At 32.4% G+C, this 23794-nt stretch overlaps 2 protein-coding genes and 1 long non-coding RNA gene across 5 annotated transcripts; 2 read left to right on the plus strand and 1 right to left on the minus strand.

Moving 5' to 3' along the window:
- Positions 1–271: 271 nt before the first annotated feature.
- On the plus strand, positions 272–5911 carry LOC109799919 (Pentatricopeptide repeat (PPR) superfamily protein). Of its 3 annotated transcripts, none has more exons than XM_029271541.2 (3): positions 272–2894; positions 3954–4820; positions 5588–5911. In XM_029271541.2, the coding sequence occupies exon 1, from the start codon at positions 421–423 to the stop codon at positions 2545–2547; it is 2127 nt and encodes a 708-aa protein (XP_029127374.1). In that variant the 5' UTR covers positions 272–420; the 3' UTR covers positions 2548–2894; positions 3954–4820; positions 5588–5911. The 3 variants fall into 3 exon arrangements, with proteins under 3 accessions (XP_029127374.1, XP_020216164.1, XP_082923281.1); XM_020360575.2 differs by having other exon boundaries at positions 3954–4529; XM_083067155.1 differs by lacking the exon at positions 5588–5911 and having other exon boundaries at positions 3954–4994.
- LOC109800305 (uncharacterized) lies at positions 4715–5589 on the minus strand. The gene is made up of 3 exons (XR_003804250.2): positions 5197–5589; positions 4936–5020; positions 4715–4828 (listed from the first exon to the last, which is right to left on the minus strand). It is a non-coding gene; the product is annotated as an uncharacterized LOC109800305 (long non-coding RNA).
- Positions 5912–15334: 9423 nt separating the features above from the next.
- Positions 15335–22777, plus strand: LOC109800784 (deSI-like protein At4g17486). The gene is made up of 4 exons (XM_020361659.3): positions 15335–15722; positions 19934–20186; positions 21084–21371; positions 22263–22777. Exons 2-4 carry the CDS (start codon positions 19976–19978, stop codon positions 22514–22516), a joined length of 753 nt encoding a protein of 250 aa, XP_020217248.1. The 5' UTR covers positions 15335–15722; positions 19934–19975; the 3' UTR covers positions 22517–22777.
- Positions 22778–23794: the final 1017 nt, after the last annotated feature.

Here is a 23794-nt window from a genome sequence, read left to right on the forward strand (position 1 = left end):
CAATAATTATTGTAATGGACTTTTTTTTGTGTACACATTTTCTTTCCAATTTTACCATTTTAATCATTCTTCAAATCACTTTAAAAATTATCCACGCTCTTCGATTAACTAGTCACTAATACATAATTTTTATAATTTTATTTTTATTTTATTTTTTTCAAAATAATATGAAGTATCTTTTTTTTCTTTCTAATCTATATTAATTTTATATTTTATCTTTTTTTTTTCTTTTAAAACATAGAGGTATAATGCCTCTTTTCTCTAATATAAAGTAAAAAAAAAAAAAAAAAAAAAAAAACTATTTTATTCAACTTGGCAAATGCGAATCACAAATCTTTACAAATTAAATTAAAACATTAACTTGCGAATTGCGATTCCTAATGAATCCTTTGACCCAACCCATTATTATCGTCGTCACCCATGATCGATCCTTGTGAGTTGTTTGTTATCGTCAAACAAACTGAAACTAGTCTCTGTTTTGTTCCCTGCGCTGGATTCTCACTCCTCAGTCTGTTTGAATCCACTTCAGTTCACCCATTGCAAAACAAAATGTATCTGAAAGACGGTTACTCCCTCTTGTTAAAGCACCGCAAATCCTCACCCCCCTTGCTGCTCCCCACGCGCCCAACCCCCTCTCCCCACCACCCTTCCCCCCTCCGCGAGTCCCACGTCGCCCACGCGCTGCGCCGGGAGCCCGACGCCACGCGCGCGCTCCACCACTTCCACCACGTCGCCAACGCCCTCAACTTCACCCACACCCCCTTGACCTACGCCATTATCATCCACAAGCTCTCCCGAGCCTCCCAAAACGACGCCGTCCACTACCTCCTCCACCACATGAAGCTCCACCGCATCCCCTGCTCCGAGGACACCTTCATCTGCGTCCTCGCCTCCCACAAGCTCGCCGGCCTGCCCGACCGTGCGCTCAAGACCTTCTACAGAATCAGAGAGTTCGGCTGCCACCCCACGGTTAAGATTTACAACCACCTGCTCGACGCTTTGCTCTGCCACGACGCCCCAACGGGGAAAGGGTTTCGAATGCTCGGAGCTGTCTATGAGAACATGAAGGGGGAGGGGTTGCAGCCCAATGTGTTTACTTACAACGTCCTTCTCAAGGGCCTGTGTTTGAATGGCAAGGTCGATGCTGCCTGCAAGCTGCTTGTGGAAATGTCCAAGAGAGGCTGTGTCCCCGATGAGGTCAGTTACACCACGGTGGTGAACGCTGTTTGTAGGTTTGGCTCCGTGGAGGAGGCTAAGGAGGTGGTGGGGAGATTCCGGGTGGAGAATGTGGTGTCGGTTTACAATGCTTTGATTTGTGGGTTGTGTAGGGAGGGGAGGGTTGGGGAGGTGTTTGCTTTGATGGGGGAGATGGTGGGGAAGGGGGTTGATCCTAATGTTGTTAGTTACTCTAGTGTCATTAACTCGCTTGCTGATGTTGGGGAGGTTGAGTTGGGGCTTGCGGTTTTTGGCTTAATGGTTAGGAGAGGGTGTAGGCCGAATGTTCACACGTTTAGTTCCTTGATGAAAGGGTGTTTCTTGGGAGGGAGGGTCAGGGAGGGGGTTGGGTTGTGGAGGGTTATGGTTAGGGAAGGGGTTAGGCCCAATGTTGTGGCGTGTAACACGCTCTTGTATGGGCTGTGCTGTAGCGGGAATGTGGCTGAGGCTCTGGAATTTTGTGATTCCATGGAGAGGGATGGTTTTTGCCGGCCGAATGTGACCTCGTATAGCACTCTCGTTCATGGGTTTGCGAGGTCTGGGGACTTGCAGGGTGCTTCTGGGGTGTGGAACAGGATGGTGGATTGTGGGGTTCGGCCGAATGTCGTGGCGTACACCTCCATGGTGGATGTGCTCTGTCGGAATTCTATGTTCGATCGGGCTTGTAGGCTTATTGAGAGTATGGCTGCTGATGGTTGTCCCCCTACTGTTGTTACGTTTAACACTTTTGTGAAGGGCTTGTGTCACGGTGGGAGAGTGCGGTGGGCCAAGCGCGTGGTTGATCAGATGCAGAAGTCTGGGTGTTTGCCGGATATCAGAACGTATAATGAGCTGCTGGATGGCTTGTTTAGTGTGGATGAGGTTAGAGAAGCTTGCGAGCTTATGAGGGAGTTGGAAGAGAGGAAGGTGGAGATGAATTCTGTCACTTACAACACTGTTATGTATGGGTTTTCTAGCCATGGAATGCAGGAATGGGTTTTGCAGGTTTTGGGGAGAATGTTTGTGAATGGAGTAAAGCCAGATGACATTACGGTTAATATAGTTATTTATGCGTACTCCAAGTTGGGTAAGGTTAGAACTGCCATCCAGCTTTTGGATAAAATTACGGAAAGAAAGGAATTCTGTCCAGACATTATAGCACATACTAGCCTTTTGTGGGGTATCTGTAATTGGTTAGACATTGAAGAGGCAGTTGTGTATCTGAATAAAATGTTAAATAATGGAATCTTTCCCAATGTTGCCACTTGGAATGTGTTAGTACGAGGCTTATTTAACAAATTGGGTCATATGGGACCAATCCGCATCTTGGATGATATCTTGGGAAATGGATAACAGTATGGGATTTTTCAGCTTATTCTGAGGTACACTAATGGCCTCCAAATATAGCTATTTTCAACAATATGCAACAGATGACCATGTTGCGATACAGTGAACACCAAGTTTGGCGCAGGAGCAAGTGGGTGGAGTGGAATGAATGTGGTAGGAAATAACACACGGTGAGAAATCATTTGTTAGGATCACAAACCGGTTCTGACTTTTCAGGGAGAGAGACAAGAACAGAGAAAGGAAAGGAAAAAGAATGTTTTGGCAGCATTTATTAAATTATTGATAAAGAGCCTAAGGAGAAGATTCTCCTTCCAAGGGTATCCCCTTTCTACAGCAGAGTTGGTGTGCTACTGGTATGCCTGTAGGACATTTACCCATTTGTGTACCATGTGAACTGCAAAATAAAAACAAAAAACAAAAAACATCATTCTTACATAATTCAAAAGAGGTCAAAGTCAAACTATGGAGTGATTCATCCTTTCTATTAAATGAACACTATATAGAAGAAAAAAAAAGGTTAGAAAAACACCCTTTAATTTTATTATTAGAAAAATTTTGTGAAATTTATTAAATAAAGAGTGAATTTAAATTATTCAATGAAACTTAACACTTCAATAAACCAAATAAAATTTATTTTCAAAAAGTTTAAATTGTAACATTTAATACAAAATTCTTATATTACACAACTAGGTGTGTGGTTGTGACACTAGTCTATTTTGCATCAGGGTAACAGTACATATCAATTTGCATCGATATGACCCTTATATTAAAAAAATTAGAGGGGGACGGATTCACTCACTTAAAAAATGCGTTGAAAATGGTAACACAATAATTGCTAATTATTCTGGGAGTGTAATAATTTCTCATCACCTCACATTATATAATGTGATGCACATACCCGAGTTTCGATTTAATTTGATATCTGTTCAATGTCTTTCTAATTCTTTACAATGTCAACTCATTTTTCTACCTGATCACTGTATCATACAGTAGCTCTCTTCACTTGGGATGATTGGAGTAACTGAAGTTTTCAATAGATAATACATTCTCAATCAATTCAACCTTACAGATCTTTTTTAGATTCTATATCTGCTATTAATACTGCTTCTGTACGTTTTGCCAATGATAAAAACTTTGATATATGGCACTATAAGCTAGGACATCCATCTTTTACTGTTCTTAATCAACTTTGTAATCAATTTCCATATATCAAATTTATAAAAGTCTTGTATGTGATTCTTGTCATATGGCTAAGCAAACTAGACTCCCTTTCCTCACTAGGATTAGTAAATCCCAGAGACCTTTTGATATGGTTCACGTAGATATTTGGGGTCCCCCCAATGTTACTTCTTTTCAAGGTTACCAATATTTTTTGACCATTGTTGATAATCACAGTCAAATTTTGATGGCAGGGAACGACGAGCTTAATAACCAAAAAAGTGGCAAATGGCATTGAATTTCTTTTCCTAGTATGTTCCTTCTTTCTGTCAAAGGAAACATGAAGATATTTTCAAGATCAGACATCAGTGGATAATGTACCTTAAAGTCACTAGAAGCGATTAAAGCCAGCTCAAGTATGCTTTTCAGATCAACAACAAAAAGAAATCAATCTTGATTCTAATTATAAAGTGTGATTCAAGATTTTCATTCATAACTGGCACATCCTTGAAATTCTCTAGCAATTCATATGAACAGCAAAGGATATCGTGATTCTAACCTGTGATAGCTGTGCTGAGTCATCTGACTCAGGGTAAAGGAGCAGCTGAAGCATTAAATATCATGATCATGGTCAGATTTTCTTTGTCACACACTAAATTGACACAAGGCCAGCCAGTGTTCAACGACATGATAAATTAGTTTACCTGTCTCCTAATAAATGATGGCATAAATTCAAATAGAGCAGATGCCCATGGTGAAAGCTGAGATGATATATTGTCAACAGCAACACCTTGTCTGAGTAAACCGTGAATTTCCTGAGGTACAGAAAGGTATTGGAAGGGACATATTAAGGTTGTATCCTCTATTATAGGAGAGTAAAACTATAATGCTAATATCTAACATGAATGACCAAAAAGAAACCTGTTCTTTTCTGAAGCTTAAACAGCCCACAATGGCTTGATTGAAGACATACAGATGCAAGTATACTTGATTGACAAATTTCATTATGCTCTGTGCTCGAGTAAGGATTGACTATTGACGAATGGGGGTTTTACCTTTAAGAGTGTATATACTTCAGGAATACTCTCTATCAGCCCTTCTGGAAGGAGGATTACTCCATGGTATTTGTCTGATAAAATAGAGGAATGTTATATGAGATCTATGTTGAGCTTCACTACATTCTGATGCAAAGAATGATATATAAATTATAAACTTTAATCATCACAAGACAAATACCTTACGAATTGTATCAACACCAACATTAGTTTCCAACAAACTGATTTTTAAGATCTCCATTCAGTGTAACAGGAATACCAACCACCTGCAGAATCCAACTATCATAATCAATAAATTGTAAACGGGAATCAAACTTGATAAATTTTAAACAAACTAATTATGAATACATAAAAGTAACCCCAAATATAAGGCCTTAAAAACAGCCCCTCTTTGGCATACGAGGTCAAAAATTACAAAATCCAGATCAGCTAGTAAAAACACCTTTGTGGGGCATTCTGCTACAGCAAGTGTTTCTGCAAGCTGTGCAGCATCCGTGTTTGATGTACGCTTGCTCCAAACAATAGAAGCAACACTAGAGACCAAAAAGCTGGCTCAGACAGCAAAACGACACCAGAAAGACACAGTAGAACACACATATTAATAAACTTTGTAATCATCTAAGCACAATTAAATAATTAAAACCTGTAAAGGGTTAAGTTAGTTATCTGTTGGGAGTAATTATATTCTGTTATAAAGTCTTAGTTAGTTACAAATTTTGTTGCATATAAATATACAACTATCCATCAGTATTACTGTGAGTAATGATCAATTAGTGTTATTGAATCTCTTTATTATCGTCTGTTCTTCAATTCTTTCTACCACACCTTCTCAGTCTGCTGCAATGAATCCAATGTCGATCAAACTGGACGATGCCAATTTCTCAACCTGGAAGAAGGAAGCCTTAGAAGCAATCAAGGCAGGCAAAGTTGAAAAGTTCATCGCAAAAACGAATGATGGAGGAAGGCCACACAAGTTTAAAACACCTGAAGATGAAGTTCTTGGAAATATCAGTGAAGAATACAAAAATTGGGAGCAGAAGGATCAGGTTGTTTATACGTGGCTTCTTGTATCCATATCTCCAAAACTTCGTGCCGGAATGGTAGGATGCGAACATGCTTTTCAAATTTGGATGAAAATAGAGGCTTTCTTAGAACAAGTAAGTCACTTGTTAGTTGAAGAATTTCTAGAAAATTGGTTTTTTAAATGAATACTTTCTTTCAATCAAAAAGATTTATTGTTGTTTCCTCCTTAAAGTTTGTATTCCATACGATGTTTTCATATTTTTCTTATTGGCAGAAACAATATGAAGAGCTAAGTAAAAAAGTGAAAACTCTGAAAGGTGAAAACTCCATTCTCGCACAGAGGCTTGAGAATCTTGCTGAGGAGTGTCTGGAGGTCAGCTATGAAAACGATGCCATAGAGGTATTATATTTAATGTTCATTAATTCAAGTACTTTGTTTTAATTAATTAATTGTATTCTATTTTACCTACTTTTGTTTTGATGATAGTTTAAACAATTTCAATTATAGTAATTTATTAAGAGGATGTATGATGAATAAACAATTGAAGGTGACAATTCTTAGATAACAATTATTTATTCACTAGTCTTTAGTGATGATTTACAAGGAAGTTGTAGAAATTATTATTATTATTATTATTATTATTATTATTATTGTTGTTGTTGTTGTTATTGTTGTTATTGTTGTTGTTGTTATTATTATTATTATTGTTATTGTTGTTGTTGTTATTTGTTTTCGAGATTATGGTAATTTGAGTGTGTGATTATAGAAAGAGCTGGTTGAGAAGTATGGAGCAGAATCAGTAGCAGATCTATTGCCAGAGAGGCCTGCCTGACTCTGTTTCTAGCTAAGGAAGGAAACATCTTACAACTCATCACAATATATTGTTTCATTTTTTTAGGATATAAGAATGAAAATTTTAGTGAATGGTGGAATAAGGGTTATCCACTTTTCTTGAATATACCACATCTAAGTGTGTGTTTGGATGCCAAATGTGGAACCAAGAACTATGTGCTTCAATCTAGACGTGAAAAATCACATCCAACTGCTTCTAGATATGTTTTCAATTATGCTGTAAATTACTTGTTAAATCGGCTCATTGTTATGATTTTATTAATATTTCTCTAACCTTTTAGAAATAAATTATTAATTTATTTAAAAATACCAGTTCCGTAAATACTTTAGATAACATTTGTGTGTCTCAACTTTATTTTTTTTTATTATTTATATTTTTATAATTATTATTTTTCATTATAGTTTTTTAGTGGGTTAGCCAGTCAATCTATTTTGTTTTTCTTTTGACCAACCAATATGCTATCCAGAGTGTATGTGAACATAAGTTAGAAACATTTTTAAGAGTTTTTCTATCATAAATAAATAGTATGTTTTTTTAGTAAAGAAACTATAAAAAAAAACACTCTTAAGTTTATATTAAACAGCCTCTAAGTAAAAGGATTTATTAGCCAAATAAATGGAAATAAGATAAATGAATTGATATGTAGAGAAGATAAATCTGTGACAGCAAACTTGCACAGTAGAACCAAAAGGTCAAAAACAGCACCTGGATTCTCTCTGTGAAGGTAAGGACCGATACGATCAAGATCAGCCATTGTTGGCAATGAAGAAAAAAAAATACGGAAGCTGAGCAAACTAAGACCATATTATCAGAGAAAGCTAGTAAAACTGAAATACATAATATTATTGAATGATAATTGTGTATGAATTACAAGATATAGTCTTTTTATTTTTTTGGTAATCATTTTGTTGGAATGAAATATTTATTGGCTTAGTTGATAATTAATCTCTATTAGAAAATCTTATTAATCATTTTTAACGGAGTTTCTCTTTCTAATCACATTTTTTTTCATATTCTTAGAATAGTGGATTAAGCCTAACTCAGCCTTACAAAATCGGCTTGTAAGGTGAGGGTTGCTTTCCACATATATACTATTCAATTGCCTAATCTCTAGTCGATGTGGGACTTGGGTTTTTCCCAATACACCCCCTCACGTCAAGCACTATTGGGCTTGGTACGTGGATAAATGGTGGGTGGCCCTTTTTAATGATCTAGGATAGGTGGGACTTGGGTTTTTCCCAATACACTCCCTCATGTCTATGAGGCATGCATCAATGGTGGGTGGCCCATTTTTAAAGTGGATTTAAATGGCTCTGATACCATCTTAGAATAGTAGATTGTGTATTGGGAAAAACCCAAGTCCCACCTATCCTAGATCATTAAAAAGGGCTACCCACCATTTATCCACGTACCAAGCCCAATAGTGTTGGACGTGAGGGGGTGTATTGGGAAAAACCCAAGTCCCACATCGACTAGAAATTAAGCAATTGAATAGTATATAAGTGGAAAACAACCTTCACCTTACAAGTCGGTTTTGTAGGGTTGAGTTAAGCTTAATCCACTATTCTAAGACATATAAATAGACAGTCTTTAATAGCAATGTAAAGGCCAAAAACAAACTAACAGTTATTTGTTGCTCCAATGACATTTCAGAAAAATTAGACCTGCAAAAGTCTACAATTTTTCATTGCTATGGTTAAAAGTATAAGCATATCCTATGAGATTAATTATCAAAGAAGGCAACTTAGGTCTCGTATGTCCTTTTGATTCTATGAACACAGAGTAGTATGACAAGAGAATCGGGATACAATTGTCTTGTATAATTTGAGTTAAAAAAAGATTACATGCAGTTCAAGCAATGTGTCACATATCTACGCTACAATATGACCAAAAAATAAAATGTCATGAAGCATACCCACAATCTTCTTGATCAAAGGAGAGTGCTGATTTAAAGAACCAATTTTCGTGAAATTCTTCAACTAACAAGTGACATGTTCTAAAAAAAGCCCCTGTTCTGTTCCAAATTTGAAACGCATGTTGGCATCCCACCATTCGGGTATGAAGTTTTGAAGAGATGGATGCAAGAATCCACCTGTAAACAACCTGATCCCAAATTTCATATTCTTCACTTTCATCATCAGATGTTTTAAACCCTCTTCCATCATTCGTTTCTATGATGAACTTTTTGTTAGAAGTAGAACTCCCACATTTGTGGGCACTTCAAATTTGGGCCCACTAAAGCTATAAATAAAGTCTAGTAATCCCCTATCTTGTATTCCAAATCTTCATCTTCTGTCTTTATTTACTTTGAGAGCTTTCTCTTGATAGTAGTATTCTCCTATTTTAAAGAGTGAACTTTAGAGGGAGAAGTGGTATAATTTCCTCTTATAGAAATTTTTTTCTATTGTGCCTATTGTCTATTTTTGCTCTTATTTTGTCATCTCTTATTTTAGTTGTGTTATTATATATTTACTCTAGTACCTATTAGTGGTATCAAAGCTAACAGGAATTTAAGCGTGTCAATTAGTGACCCATCTCTCTTTCTTGGAAACTTACCTGGTGAGTACTAGTTTATAGTCTATCGTCATTGTTCCAATAGACAGTACTATTCATAATGGAAGTTGCATAAATCAGTTTAATTGAGAGAAAAAATCATAGAGAAATCATGGAAGCAAAACATGAGATAGAGAAATGTAAAGGGAGTAATTTATCCCTATGGAAGTAAAAAATAAGAGCAATTTTGAGGGAAGACAATTGTCTTGATGCAATCAAAGGTAGACCCATAGATATTTGATGAAAGGTGGAGAGAAATGGATGACAATATAATTGTCAATTTGCATTTAATAATGGTTGATTCAGTTTTATCTAGTGTTGTAGAGAAGGAGATTTGGGACACTTTAATCAAGTTGTACAAGGTCAAGTCACTTTATACCAAAATATTCTTAAAGAGGAAACTCTACACTCTTCGAATGAGTGAGTCCACGATAGTAGTAGACCGCATCAACAATTTGAATACGTTATTCACTCACAGCGTCAAATTTCAACATAGCAAAAAATGAATGTGTGGAGCTTCTACTTCAGAGTTTACTAGATTCATATGATCAACTCATCATCAACATAACAAATAACAATGTCATTGATCGTTTATCCTTTGATGATGTTGTTAGAGTTATTCTTGGAGAAGAATCCAGGAAAAAGAATAAGGAAGTTAGGTCTGAAAATTCTAAACAAGTAGAAGCGTTAACAATGGTGCGAAGGAAATCAATGGAGTGTTGTCCTAGTGGGAGTCAAAATCATGGTAGATTGAAATCTCGAAGAAGGAAGAATTTCAAATGCTACAATTATGACATGAGAAGGCATGTGAAGAAAGATTGTTGGCACAAAAAGAATGGAGGGAAGAGCTCTAAAGCATCAATCTCTCAAGGTTGTGTAGCAAGTACCTTAGATGATGTAGAAGCCTTATATAGTGAAGCAATAGTGAGTTCTAAAGATGGAAGACAACTCCATGATTTTGGATAATGGGTTCAAGTGCAAGCACATGACTCCACATTAAACTAGTTTTGCACTTATGAAGCTATCTTAGGAGGATTAGTGTTTGTAAGAAATGATCATGTCCTAGAAATTGTTGTAGCCAGTACTATCAAATTGAAAATGTATGATGGTATTGTTTGAACAATTCAAGGGGTATGCCATGTGAAGATCTTGAAGAAAAAGCTATTGTCCATTGGATAATTGGATAACCTCAAGTGTAAGATCCACATTGAAAATGGAATCTTGAAGGTAGTTAAAGGAAATATGGTAGTGATGAAAACAAAGAAGATCACAACCAAACTATACATGCTTTTGGGAGATATGTTGCAAGAAGCAGATGCATAAGTTGCAACAAGTCAAGAGAAAGCAACGACGACGTGGCATCTTAGACTTGGTCATATGTTAGAACGAGGCTTAAAAATTCTTGCAAAACGAAATCTTTTATCAAGGCTCAAAATGATAAATTTACCATTTTGTGAGCATTGTGTGACAAGTAAGCAACATAGATTGAAGTTTGCCAAAGTAACTATAAGAAGCAAACATATACTTGACTTGATCCATTCTAATGTATGAGAATCACTAAAAGTATCTTTAGGAGGAACTAAATACTTTGTATCATTCATTAATGATTACTCTAAGAGATTGTGGGTGTACCCAGTCAAGAAAAAGTCAAATGTGTTTCCAGTATTCAAAGGATTTAAAGCACAAGTGGAACTTGAAATTGGGAAGAAAATTAAGTGCTTGGGGAAAAAGCAATGGAAGAGAGTATGTAGATGGTGACTTTCTAGCATTTTGCAAGCAATAGGGTATTTTAAGGCAATTCACAATGTCACATACGCCTCGACAAAATTGTGTAGTAGAGCAAATGAATAGAATCCTCCTAGATAGAACACGAGCTATGTTGAGAACAACAAGAGTTTCCAAATCATTCTAGGCAGAATCAGTTAAAACCACATGTTATGTAATAAATCGATCACCGTGAACAACAATTGGTTTGAAAACACCATTGGAGATGTGGAAAGGAAAATCAATCGATTATTCTTCCTTATGTGTGTTTGAATGTCCTATGTCCGTGATGTACAACACCTAAGAAAGAACAAAGTTAGATCCAAAATTTAGAAAGTGCATATTCTTGGGTTATGCTGACAATGTTAAGGGGTATCGCTTGTGGGATCCCATTGCTTATAAGGTTTTTGTTAGAAGGGATGTAGTCCTTGTAGAGAATGAACTGCAAATGGAGTATAAAAATGACAACACTACCAAAGAAACTACTATAGTGGCAATAGAGAATAAGTTTAAAGAAGATGACACTTTTAAAGTAGAACAAGAACACGAAGAACAAGAACTAAATGAAACCAACGATAGATAAGCTAAATAGACAAGACATGAGATAAAGAGACCATCTTGACACTCATATTATGTCATGGCAAGCCATGATGCAACTTCAAACTAAATAAGGAGAACCATTAATCTTTCAAGAGGCTTTAAGTAGTTTAGATGCTTCTGTATGGATGACAACAATGTAAGAAGAAATCAAGGATTTACATAGAAACAAGACATGAGAACTCGTTGAGTTTCCAAAAGGTCAAAAAACCATTGGGTGTAAATGGGTCTACAAGATCAAATGAGACGATAATGATCAAGTGGAGCATTATTGTGGAAGATTGGTGGTTAAAGGGTATGCTAAAAAAAAGGGCATTAATTTCAACAAGATATTCTTGTCAGTTGCCTGATTGAGCACAATCGAATATTTTCTGGCTATGTGTGTTGCATTTGATTTACATCTTGAATAACTTGATGTAAATATTACTTTCCTTCATGGAGAACTTAAAGAAGAAATATATATGCAATCTAATAGATTTCTTTGTAAATATTGGTTTCCTTCATGAATGGATATTCAATCTATCCATAAAAGTAATTTAAAATTAAATAATTTTTTTAAAATATTTTATTTATCTCTTTTTTTTTATAAGTCATTACATTTTTATATAATCTTTTAAAATTCACAAGATTTTTTTTATGTCAAAATAGTCTTTTAAAATTTGAATATAATAGATATCACATATTCTATTCCAATGGATCTTTAAAAAGTGGTGGATGGATCACTAATCATTCATAAAATTAAATAGATGGATTGAATTCGATTCATTATTTATTTTTACTGTATGGATGAATTGGATGAATTTATTTGTGAATGATGGATAAATAGATTTCTTTATCACTCCTATATAAGAGTAAAGTAGTAAATTTGGTCGCAACTCCATGTCCAAGTCAAGATAGAATCCTAACTCTTAGTTAAAGAACACAAGTGTCAAATTATTTAAGTTAACAACCTTTAATGGATTAATTTCTATGTAATATACTATTAATTAATTAATTAAAAATTATATAAGGTATTATTTATAGTGTTTAATGAGCATGCACTAATAATATTTTTTTTTATTGTTATCATTGATTTCAATTTTTAACTTTTTTATTTTAAGAGTTTAATAGTCATGCACAGTGAATATAAAAAAACTTTACAAAATTAACTGATAAAAAGTTACAATTTGTATGACTTTTAGGATATATTATAAAAGTTATCAAACTTATCATTTATAGTGAATAATAATTGGATGATAATATAAAATTGTTTTACATTGATATCAAAACATTTATTTTTATGAATGGGTGTAAATTTTAAACAATTTTTTATTAAAGTATATTATATATAAATTTCTTATTGGCAAAAATTGTTTACTTACATTGTTGAAGACCAAATGATTTTCTCTAAATAATAGAATAACAAATTTATTTAAAATGGGAAGGTGGATAGCATTATGAAATAGTGGGTTTTATGATCATAGGATTCCCTGCAACATCTGGAGGATAGAAGAATAACATATTATTAAAAGGACGATTGCATATATTATACATTAATCATATTCCAGCTGTTTCTTCAACGTGTGGGATCCTTACTTTTTGTTACAACTTGTGCATACAAACAAAGAACCACAAAAGTATTATTATTATTATTATTATTATTATTATTTTAAATTTCTCAACTACGACATAATACGAGATATTTGGAGGACTGAATTCTTAAATGAACACAACCAATTGATATTTGAATAATTTGATACTAGCTGTTTAATTTGTTTTACTTATAATTGACAAATTATGATGGAATGTTATAAAGAAGCACAAAGCTAAAAAAAAAACTAATATTTTAAGGGGTTGTTTGCTTTCAGAATTTTTTATTTATTAATTATAACTTATATGAACTTACATAAGGAATCGAGTTCTCGAATCCCCAACCTTTTTAATTTTAAAATTTATGGTATTTTAATATTATGAATTTTTTATTTAGAATGTCTGGTTATAAATATAATGATAGTTAAGTGTTATTTTTGTTTTAACTTTTGGACAAACTTTTATTTATTTTATAATTTTAATTGTGAAAATTACAATATTTTCTTTTTTAAACAAAATATTCAAGTATAACATTTTTTAATAATTTTTCTTTTATATTTTTTATTGCTATTTTAAAAGTTAATATTTATTTGATAACTTGAGTACTATATAGGAGATTGATAACTTGAGTTTTTAGTCACACCATTAAATGTTTATTTTTTCTTCTTAAGACTATTCTTCATATATTTTCATTTTTTGTTACACTTAGTGCACCGGTAAATTTGTGTTGTTGTCATAAAATATAAAGGAAACATTCAATTTGGTTATGAACCTTGGAAGGCGCTATCAAATTAGTTTATAAAACTAAAAAAAATATTAAATGTGTTCTTGAAAGTGTAAATTCACAATTATATTAATTTAAAATTAAAAACAATGTATGACTAAGTGATAATACTGATATATATATATATATATATATATATATATATATATATATATATATATATTCATGAATCAAAATGATAATAGGTATTTAAATTTAAAGACTTATTTGATTTTTTAAGGACTTGTTTAATATTTTCTTAATTTCAAAGATTAATATAATAATGTCTTCCAAATTTAGGAGCCAAAGTGAGTATTTACTCTAAAATGTAATGTAATGCATAGTATATTCTATTTTGATTTAGTAAATTTTTAAACTATATTTAATAAAATTATGATCAATGTAAATACTAATTTTTATTATAAATTCTTGAAAATTCAGTGATGTAGAATTATATTTATACTATTTTTAAATAAAATATTTAGTTTTTGTTATTTACAAATGTATATTTTATTAACTTTTTAATAGATTAGTAATTCCTTGTAAAATAAAATAAAATAAAATAGTAATTCAATTATCATTTTAAACATATGATTATCATTAATTTTTTTATAATTGAACTCCTTTATCAATAAGATAAATAATAATAATAATATTTATTTTTATTGCACTTGTTAATGAAACAGAAGTATAAGTTAACTCAATGAAAGAAAAGAAATTCTATTAATGAATGTTTTAAAAATATCCACTCAGCCAATTTTACCATGATCTCTCTTCCAATCATGTTTTACTCAAACTTGAAACTATATTTAAAATGATTAAGTCCAATCTCATTTAATACTATTGGTTCTTTATATAAGAAATAAGTGGTAGTTTATTTTATACCCTAATTTGTTTCTTATAAAAAAAGGTATTAATTTAAAGATAAAAAATAAATTTTTTATATATCTTACTATGCAAATATCTTTTATATTTATTTCTTAACTAATATTTTAAGAACTCATTAGTTATTTATTAAATGTTCAAAAGTTATTTAACATTAACTTTTTAAACACAAAGTTATTTAAAGTACTACACTAAATATTTCATAATTAATATTCTTTAAACATTTATTAGCGCAACAAGCCTATGCTGGGCTTTTGAAAGTTGCAATGATTTATCCTCGGGTTTTGAAGACTAGAAGCTGCTCAATCTTTGATTGAAACAAATTGTTTCCATTATGAATTTTAAAAAATAAATAAAAAAATAACAAAAACTATGACCATTTGATATAAAAAAATAAAAAATAAAATAATTTTGTATTATCAATGAGCATTGAGTAATGCATAATGAATAAAAACACACACTCCAGCGTGGTTTTTTGGTAAGCACACATAAAAAAATGAGTTCAATAAAGGGAGAGAGAGAGAGAGAAACTGAGTAAGCCATCGTTCAACGCAATGCCATGATGTCAGTCAATGTCAAAGTGTCAAATCCGGACAGAATTTCTTTCACGATTTTCACTTTTTAGTTGCAAAATTTTTTGTGTTTGTTACTTTTTGCACTTTACTTATTTATTTTCTCCATTTTCCATAACCAATGGCTTAAGCTTATTTATGATTATCTTTCCTTATTAGGCACCAAAAAGAGACAAACCAGTTTCTGTGTGCACTCTTACTACACTACATTGCATACACACCTTTCACTTCTGTCAGAGCTAAGACAATGTGTGAGTTTCAGGCACACACATTGTTCCATTCTCTTTCTCTGTCTTAGACAAACAAAAGCAATGGCTCTTTCAAACTTTGGAGGACTCTTTCACTTCACCCTCTCTTCTTCCGGCTACCCTTTGTTGCAATATAAAAGGTTTGTGCCTCTCTTCTTTCCATGCTCCTTGCATTGCTTCACTCCTTTCTTGTGTAAGCTTAATTTTTCTTATCTTTTGCTTTTCTTTGTGAAAGATCAGCTACTCCATTTTTTTGCTTTTTTTATTTATTTTTATTTTTGCCTTGTTATCTTTGGAATTTGATCTATGGCCTATAATGGTTTGCTTCTCCCTTTCTTTTATTTTACTCCCATCAATTTCATGTCACTGAAGTTTACCTCAGATATCAGTTAGATCTTCAGTTATGATGTTAATATCCCAGATGTAAATTTTACTCAGTTTTACTCCTTTTTCTGCTTGGAATTTGGAAGTTAACATGTTATGATTTATGAATCCATCTCTTAACTAATTAGATTTTGGCTTCATTTAAAAGGAAAAAAATGGTCAGGGGCATTTTGCTGTGGAATCTGGGATGGTTTAATGAGATTGTTTGTTTGTCGGTATTTGTTGCATGAGTTGTGAAATTGGAGTGGATTTTAAAATTACTACTCTTTTTTTTTTTTCATATAGTATTTGCTCCAATTTCATTTTGAACCTTATGGAACTTCCAAGGTTGAACATTTTGCTTATTGTTTGTATTCTATAATTTCAAGATTCTAGATGTGGCATCCATGCTCTTAGTAATTACTACATATATAATTGATATTGTTGTTGTTATTAGGGTATCCAAAAAAGCATAGGTAAATTCAAATGTTATGGTTTTGGTTGAAGCATCCTAAAAACCTCTCTGTATATCCCCCTTGTAAAGTCTTTTATGAGTCTCCCCTTGTAATGCCTATTGTGAAGTTTGTTATTAGATAAACTGGGGTTCATACAGTGCAGTGAGTCAAAAGATGATAACAAATTAAGGTGTAGGTGGTATACTATGGGCTACATTAAAAAGTGAATTTATGAACTAGTGATTTGAGCCCTGAATAATGTGAAATGTGATGTATTGTGAGCAATGCACAAATACTGGTGTTAGAAATATTTCTCTAGTGAATATGCCAGTGTTTTATTATTAATATTTTTTAAGAAATTTCTTGTGGAGGATTTCAAAGATGAGTAAGAGCTGCTATGGTGATTCTAGTGTAAGATCTCTCGAGCTGATAACTCTTCTGAATTAATACTAAATGTGTTGGTTATATAACAGAATTCCATGCAGTTCATCATAGAGGTACATTAAATGTCCTTATAATATTCATAAAACATACAATACACAGCAGATCTATTAAACAAACCTTGTAGATTCAGGCACATTTGTTATTGTTAACCCACATAATTCAATTTGCTCTATTTTAAATTTCTAGAATGAATTTTCTTTTACATATCCCTCAACTTCATTTTAATTTATTAACCAAAATGGTGAAATTGCTCACTTTGGGTGTCTTTTCCATCAATATTGACCAGAGTCACCAGACTCATACTTGTTCTCATATTTTAGTTTATACTTTATGTGAAGAATATGCTACATATCTTTAGTTTAAAAACAAAGAATTAATTTATATTTTTTTAGGAATTTGTTATTTATGTTTCAAATCTTTATGATGTTATTTAGATTTAAAGATATTATCAATTCGTTTTTGATTATTTTAGAATTTGTTTTCTCTTTTAATAATTGGATGCTATTAATATTTGAATTTTTGAATTACAGTTTAGCTCTATGTATAGAGCCAAAAAATAAAAGTTTGATAAATTTCTCTGCATAATATATTAATATAGCTCCTCTTCTTTTGAAAAATATTTATTTACAAAATAAAATAAAATAAATCATCACTTCATAGATCCTCTTTTATTCCCATTCAACTAAGCTTAAAATAAACTTTCTTGCTGGTGTTATTAGTCTCAATATTACCATTTGTTAAAAGCATGCCCAGAGATACCACTTCCTAAATGAAAATAAGGAGATGATTCACCACCTTGTGGACAACGAAAGCCTCAAATTATTTATTCAGGAAGATTATCTATTTTCTACCTCCAGTTTTCCCTTAAGCCTACCTTTTTGGGACAAATAAAACTTGAGGATCAAAAGGGAAGCCACCAAGAGAATAAGCTAATGTAGCAGAGATGAGAAAATTGTGTTGGATGAGTGAACATATTAGACAAAATAGGATTAAGAATGAATGCATTAAAGTCAGAGAAAAAGTTGAGGTAGCACCTATTGTAGAAATAAAAAATTATATAATCTCCTCTTAGATGGTTTGGACACACGTGGAGATGACCTATTAAAGCTCCGGTGCAAAGTTAGAGGAAAAGTAGTTCTATTTCTAGATGTAGAGAGACCAAGAAAACGTATAGGTGAAAAACCATTAAGAAGGATATTATGAAGGTCAATCATTTTTGTAGACATGATTCATAATAGAACATTAGGGTGTTGTTTTAATTCATGTAGTTGACCCCACTTGGTTATTGTTGAAAATATCCTGTAAATTGTTACCTGTAACCTGATATGTGTGTGTATGTGAGTATATATATATATATATATATATATATATATATATATATATATATATATATATATTATTTGTAAACAGAAACAGATATAAATTTTATGGTTACTTGATCCTAGAATATACCACAAATTCCAGATACAAGTGATTTGCATTTTCTATCCATTGTAATCCATGTCTCAATGTTTAAAAGCTGTATTGGGTCTCTTGCACTGTAATTTCCTCCTCACATCATAGCTTAAAAGTGATATATGCAGAACAGCACAACAAACATTAAAGTAGGCAATCTAAAGAAAACAATTATTTTCTTCATCTATGTCTTATACAGACTTCAATGAATGAAAACAGAGTTGTAGTTTCTTTTATGGTAAGTAAATAGAACATGCACTCTGATTGGTTTAATTAAATGATGACAAAACATGGATAAAAGACCATTGATGATTGATCCTACTTATGCCTTTTCTTTTAAAGCTTTAAAACCCAGTCTGGTTCTGGAAGAAAATTGAGTCTAGTCTGTCATCAATTGATTCAAGACACTACTGCATATGTTGCCTTCCAAAATTGAAACAAGATATATGCTTAAAAGTAATAGTCATGCGTAAACATACCTGAAAGTGTTGAGAATACTAGTCGTGAATGGAAGGCTGTATGTGGAATGCAACAAATGTGTGGTTTCTATGCATTTCATGTGGTTTCATATTGGGATACAAAAGATTGGTAATGATGTTATCTGGAGAAAACTATATGGCTGAAGAGATTCATTTTCTTTCACAGTTAACATGTTCAAGAAAAACAAGTTTCATCCATTATTTTTTCTTTTGTATTGTAATACATAACTATCTGTCACCTAGGTAGGTCTCTCAATGTTAGATTATGTTAGTCTATCTAAGAGTTTGTTTGGATTGATGGGGTTATTTATAAGACTATTTCACACACAATTCCACAACGATGAGATATTGTCTGTTTTGGACTTAAGTCCTCACGGTTTTGCATTTGGTCATTATCCAAAAGGCCTTTCAATTATTGGAGTACGTGTATGTTTTATAAGTTATATTTCTCCTCTTATTTTATCAACGTGGGATTTTATTTGCATCCCAACAATCCTCCTTTCTCTCCATAAACAAGGGACCTAACCTCTTACAGTAGAAAGGAATATTTTATAAGGGTTATAACTTTGTTATTTTAAGGTTATTCCACACACAACTGCACAATGATGAGATATTATCCGTTTTTTGACGTAAGTCCTCATGATTTGGCTTATAATCATCACCTAAATGGTCTCTCAATCAATGTGAGACTTTGTTTGTATCCCAACAATCCTCCCCCCTCCCTACAAACAAGGGACCTAACCTCTTAAGGCAGAAAGGAGATATTTTATAAGGGTTATAACTTTGTTAGTTTTATAAGGTTATTTCACACACAACTCTACAATGATGAGCTATTGTCCGTTTTGAACAAGTTCTCACCCAAAAGGCCTCTCAATCATTGGAGTATGTGTATACTTTATATGTTGTTATTTCTTCTCTTGTTTTATTAATGTGAGACCTTATCCCAACATGGATACGGTCTATAAGGACTTTTGAGAGTTTTTTTTATAGGAAATAAAGTGTATTTTTCCAATTGAGAAACTCTTAATAGCCTTTATAAGCAAGTATCCAAACATGCTCTAAGCAAAATCATGTGCTTTCAATTTTGATGTTTTGTCAAATACATGGTATTTTGTGATTCTTAAAATGATTTTTTTTGTCCTTGTGTATATGCAGGTAGGAAATAGATATTGACTGCTTTCTGGGATCACTCATACAATGAAATCAAGTTTTAAAAATGGTTGGCCCTCTGTCGTGCGTCTTCGACTCAGAGACAAATCAGTCACCCCCTTTTGCATATTCTCTAAAGTGAAATCAGCTGGCAACATACCTGGGAATACTCCTGTCTATCTCAATGTCTATGACTTGACAACAGTAAATGGCTATATGTTTTGGGCAGGCCTTGGTATTTTCCACTCAGGGGTTGAAGGTCAGCTGACAGTTAAAACCTTTTCAAATATCTCCAAAAATGTTTCTTCTTTTTATGCAAAAAATATGTGCCTAGAGTTTTGATTCAAAGGTATTTCTATCTTTTTTTTTTGCTCCATGGACATAGTACACATAGTAAGTTGATAACTAAGGACTAATTTGCACTCACATGGGATAACTTTTGCTAACCAAACATTATTTTAACTTTTAACACTTTGGGAATCGGACCTGGTTTTTAATATTTTAACATTATGACACCTTTCCATGGAGCTTACATCCTATATTTCACAAGATTTGATTTTTGATAGTGTTTGATCATATGGCCATTTAATGCTATTTTTTGATCCAAGTAGTCCACTCCACCTGTGGGATAAAGCTTAGTTATTGTTGTATGCTGTTGCTCTTGTACTGCTAATATCCAAGTAGTCAAATTTATAATATCTTTTCTGTATCTCTAATTATTTAGCAAAATTTCAGTACTCCTGCACTACCTAGCTACTCCTTGTTTAGTTATCACTTCAATGGTTTCTTATTTTAAGAAAATAAAATTAGAAGGAAAATTTTTTTTACCAGGTGTTATGATTTGAATGGAGGGAGTACGCAGTTCTAAGGGAATGAAAATATTTCTATAATTATCATGGAGACAGAAAAACCTCTAATATACCTACTGAAAGATCATTTAACTCTCACTTTAAAGATTTAGATTAGATGAATGTTTGATCACATGCATACATAGGCAAAGTAGTAAACTGACATTTCATATTTTGGAGAAAGACTATGTATCAATGCATGTACATATCACTTATATCTGTGAATATTTATTACTTTTGCTTTATTTGGAGAAAGATAGTTCTGGATTCCCTGAAAATTTTCTAAAATTGGGTTATTATGCTGATAGTTTATGGAGTAGAATATGCATTTGGAGCTCATGACTATCCAACAAGTGGTGTCTTTGAGGTTGAACCTAGGCAGTGTCCTGGATTTAAGTTTAGGAAGTCAATATTCATGGGAACTACTAGCTTAGATCCTTTCCAGATTAGAGAGTTCATGGAGCGCCAGTCTGCAAATTTCAATGGTGATACCTATCACTTGATTGTGAAGAATTGCAACCATTTCTGTGAGGATATTTGTTACAAGCTAACAGGCAATTCTATACCAAAATGGGTCAATCGTCTTGCAAGAATAGGTAAATGACATCTTTTAAACTTTTGAGTTGTATCACTTTGATATTGGTAAAGCAGTTGCATCAGAACACCATTCTTCCTTGAATGTATGGGCAAGTAATGAACAATTGAAACCTAAAAATGCTTTTAAATTTTGGTTCCACATCTCGGTGGAAGCTTTGGTTAAATTATTTCATGCATTGTAGATAGTCTTTCATGGCAAATGTAACGTAGGGAACCTTTGCTCCCCCTTTTCGGGTTACGCGGGGCATCTGCTAAAAAGGCAATATCTGACATTTGCAGGCTCACTATTTAGGCCATGATTGTTTGATTAGGTGGAAATATTGGAGTGAGAATTACTTTACATGCATTTGCACACCACCCCACAAAATTTTGACCATGATTTCCCATCCTCTCTACCAAATAACAATGGATGAATCAAAACCCTTCCATCCCATTTTACTTTTCACTTCACCCTACTCCCTACCTACTTGTTGGGAGCATAATTTTAGGATCTGTTTGAATGAACTTCTATATGAATACTTATAGTAGAAGAAAAAATGAAATTTCTCCGGTTAAAATTAGCTTATACATAAGTTAATTTGTAAAATTTCTCTCATATTAGTTTATTCAAAAACTTATTTTTAATTTTTGTATAAGCTCATTTTAGCTTATAGAAAAGCTAATTTCATTTTCTTTCTTATATTCTTCTCCTAATAATACTTATGGAGAAGTCTATCTAAACCCTTACCATAGTTGACTTAAAACAATTTGTGCTTAAACTATTATAATCATTTCATAGAAGAAGCAAGTTTCACCTTTTCAAGAAAGAGCCATCTGGGGTGGAATTCATTCTCGCAGTCAAAATTCTTGGTGATGCTTCTCTGACTTATCATTTCTTGTCCTCCTTGTAGGTTCCTTTTGCAACTGCATACTCCCTGAAGCTCTTAAAACTTCCACTGTTCAGCATGATCCCAACGTTCAAGGGTGTGAGAGTGAGAAAAGAAGACTGAGAACCGCCTTCAGTTGCTTGTCATCAATCTCAATGCCTCAGAAGGAAGTATCAATGTCTTCATTATTTATGCACTCTCACTATAAAGGTTGCTTACCCCCATGGGAGTTAAAGAAGTCTAAAAAGGGCTCACTAAAGAAAAAGTTAGAAGACTAGTTTCCCTCTCAGTAACTCTTCTCTGCTGTAGAGTATCCATTGTCTTTCTGGTAACTTGATCATTGGAAAGAAATTATTGCTTTCAGTCATATGTGCAAGTGCTCTTTCTCAAGTGCAAAATTTTATGTGCATATTTATTTTGAATATTCAAGCTCATGGCTTTGTGGCTTTTTTTTACTTTCTCTCTCTTTTTTTGTGTCTAGTTTTCTGCTTGTAATCTTCGCTTGATTGTGAATCTATGCCAGATATATTGCTGTGTCAGCTCAATTTTTTATAGCTGGAGAAAAAAATGTCATGTCAAATAAAAACAAAAATAGTAAAATACCATACCAGTATAAAATGAAAAAGAAAGGAAAGAAGTAAAAGGGAAATGTGGATTTTTTTTTCTTTCTGAATAAGAAATGTGGATGTCAGTGATAACCAACCAAACTTCCATGACAAATAACTATAGCATATTTTTTCCAATTTTTCACAATCTATTAAATGGTGTGTTTGATGGAGAGAAAAGAAATAACTGAGAAATAGATAAATGAAAATAAGAAATAAATAAAGTAAAAATTTAATTGTTTGATTTTAGAGAAATGAAAAAGAAATAGAGAAAAAAAATAATATTATGTAAAAATAGATAAAATAAAAATAAATTTAAAGTAAGTAAAAAAGAAAGAAAAAAATTAAAAAATATTTTAAAATTAATTTTAATTAATTATTTTATTCTAATATTAAATTAAAAGATTTAAAATGTTGTCGCAATTATTTACGAAAACATATTCAATCGATTGCGTTGAATATGCTGAAACATATTCAGCTAAAATAGCCCAAACAATCGATTGAATAAATGGCTTGATCGATTAAATGAAGAAAATATTTATAATTAATTTCGCGTATAAAAAGTAGTTTAATCGATTGCAGTATTTTTTAGTGCGTGTTTGAATTTGAGTTTGGAGAATTGATTTGAGATTAACGAGATTTTATATAATTAATTTTAAGTAAACGTAATTTTAAAGTAACGTGATTTTTGTTTGAATACATTTATTAGAAAATTAATTTTCATATTAAATGATGTTTGAAAAATAGTTATCTTTAAGTGTATAATTACCAAAATGAACCTTAGCTAATTGTTGATTTTTTTTGTATTGTAATGTATTATTTTTTAATTGTATATTGACATGTATATTATTAAATTTATAACATGTTAAAAATAATAATTAATATATTACCTTATTATATAAATGGATGTCTATAAAAACAAGTAAAAAAGTTAAAGTAAATTAACAATAT

This window comes from Cajanus cajan, chromosome 11, assembly GCF_000230855.2.
Source record: "Cajanus cajan strain Asha chromosome 11, NIPB_CcT2T_4, whole genome shotgun sequence".
In the NCBI taxonomy this organism is placed as follows: domain Eukaryota; kingdom Viridiplantae; phylum Streptophyta; class Magnoliopsida; order Fabales; family Fabaceae; genus Cajanus; species Cajanus cajan.

Excerpts from the sequence above, each read along its gene's own strand:
- LOC109799919 (XM_029271541.2), top strand. The coding sequence starts at position 421 with ATGATCGATCCTTGTGAGTTGTTTGTTATCGTCAAACAAACTGAAACT.
- LOC109800784 (XM_020361659.3), top strand. The coding sequence starts at position 19,976 with ATGAAATCAAGTTTTAAAAATGGTTGGCCCTCTGTCGTGCGTCTTCGA. Across the intron at positions 20,187-21,083 it reads TTTCCACTCAGGGGTTGAAG|TTTATGGAGTAGAATATGCA; the intron begins GTCAGCTGACAG and ends TTATGCTGATAG. Across the intron at positions 21,372-22,262 it reads CAATCGTCTTGCAAGAATAG|GTTCCTTTTGCAACTGCATA; the intron begins GTAAATGACATC and ends TCCTCCTTGTAG.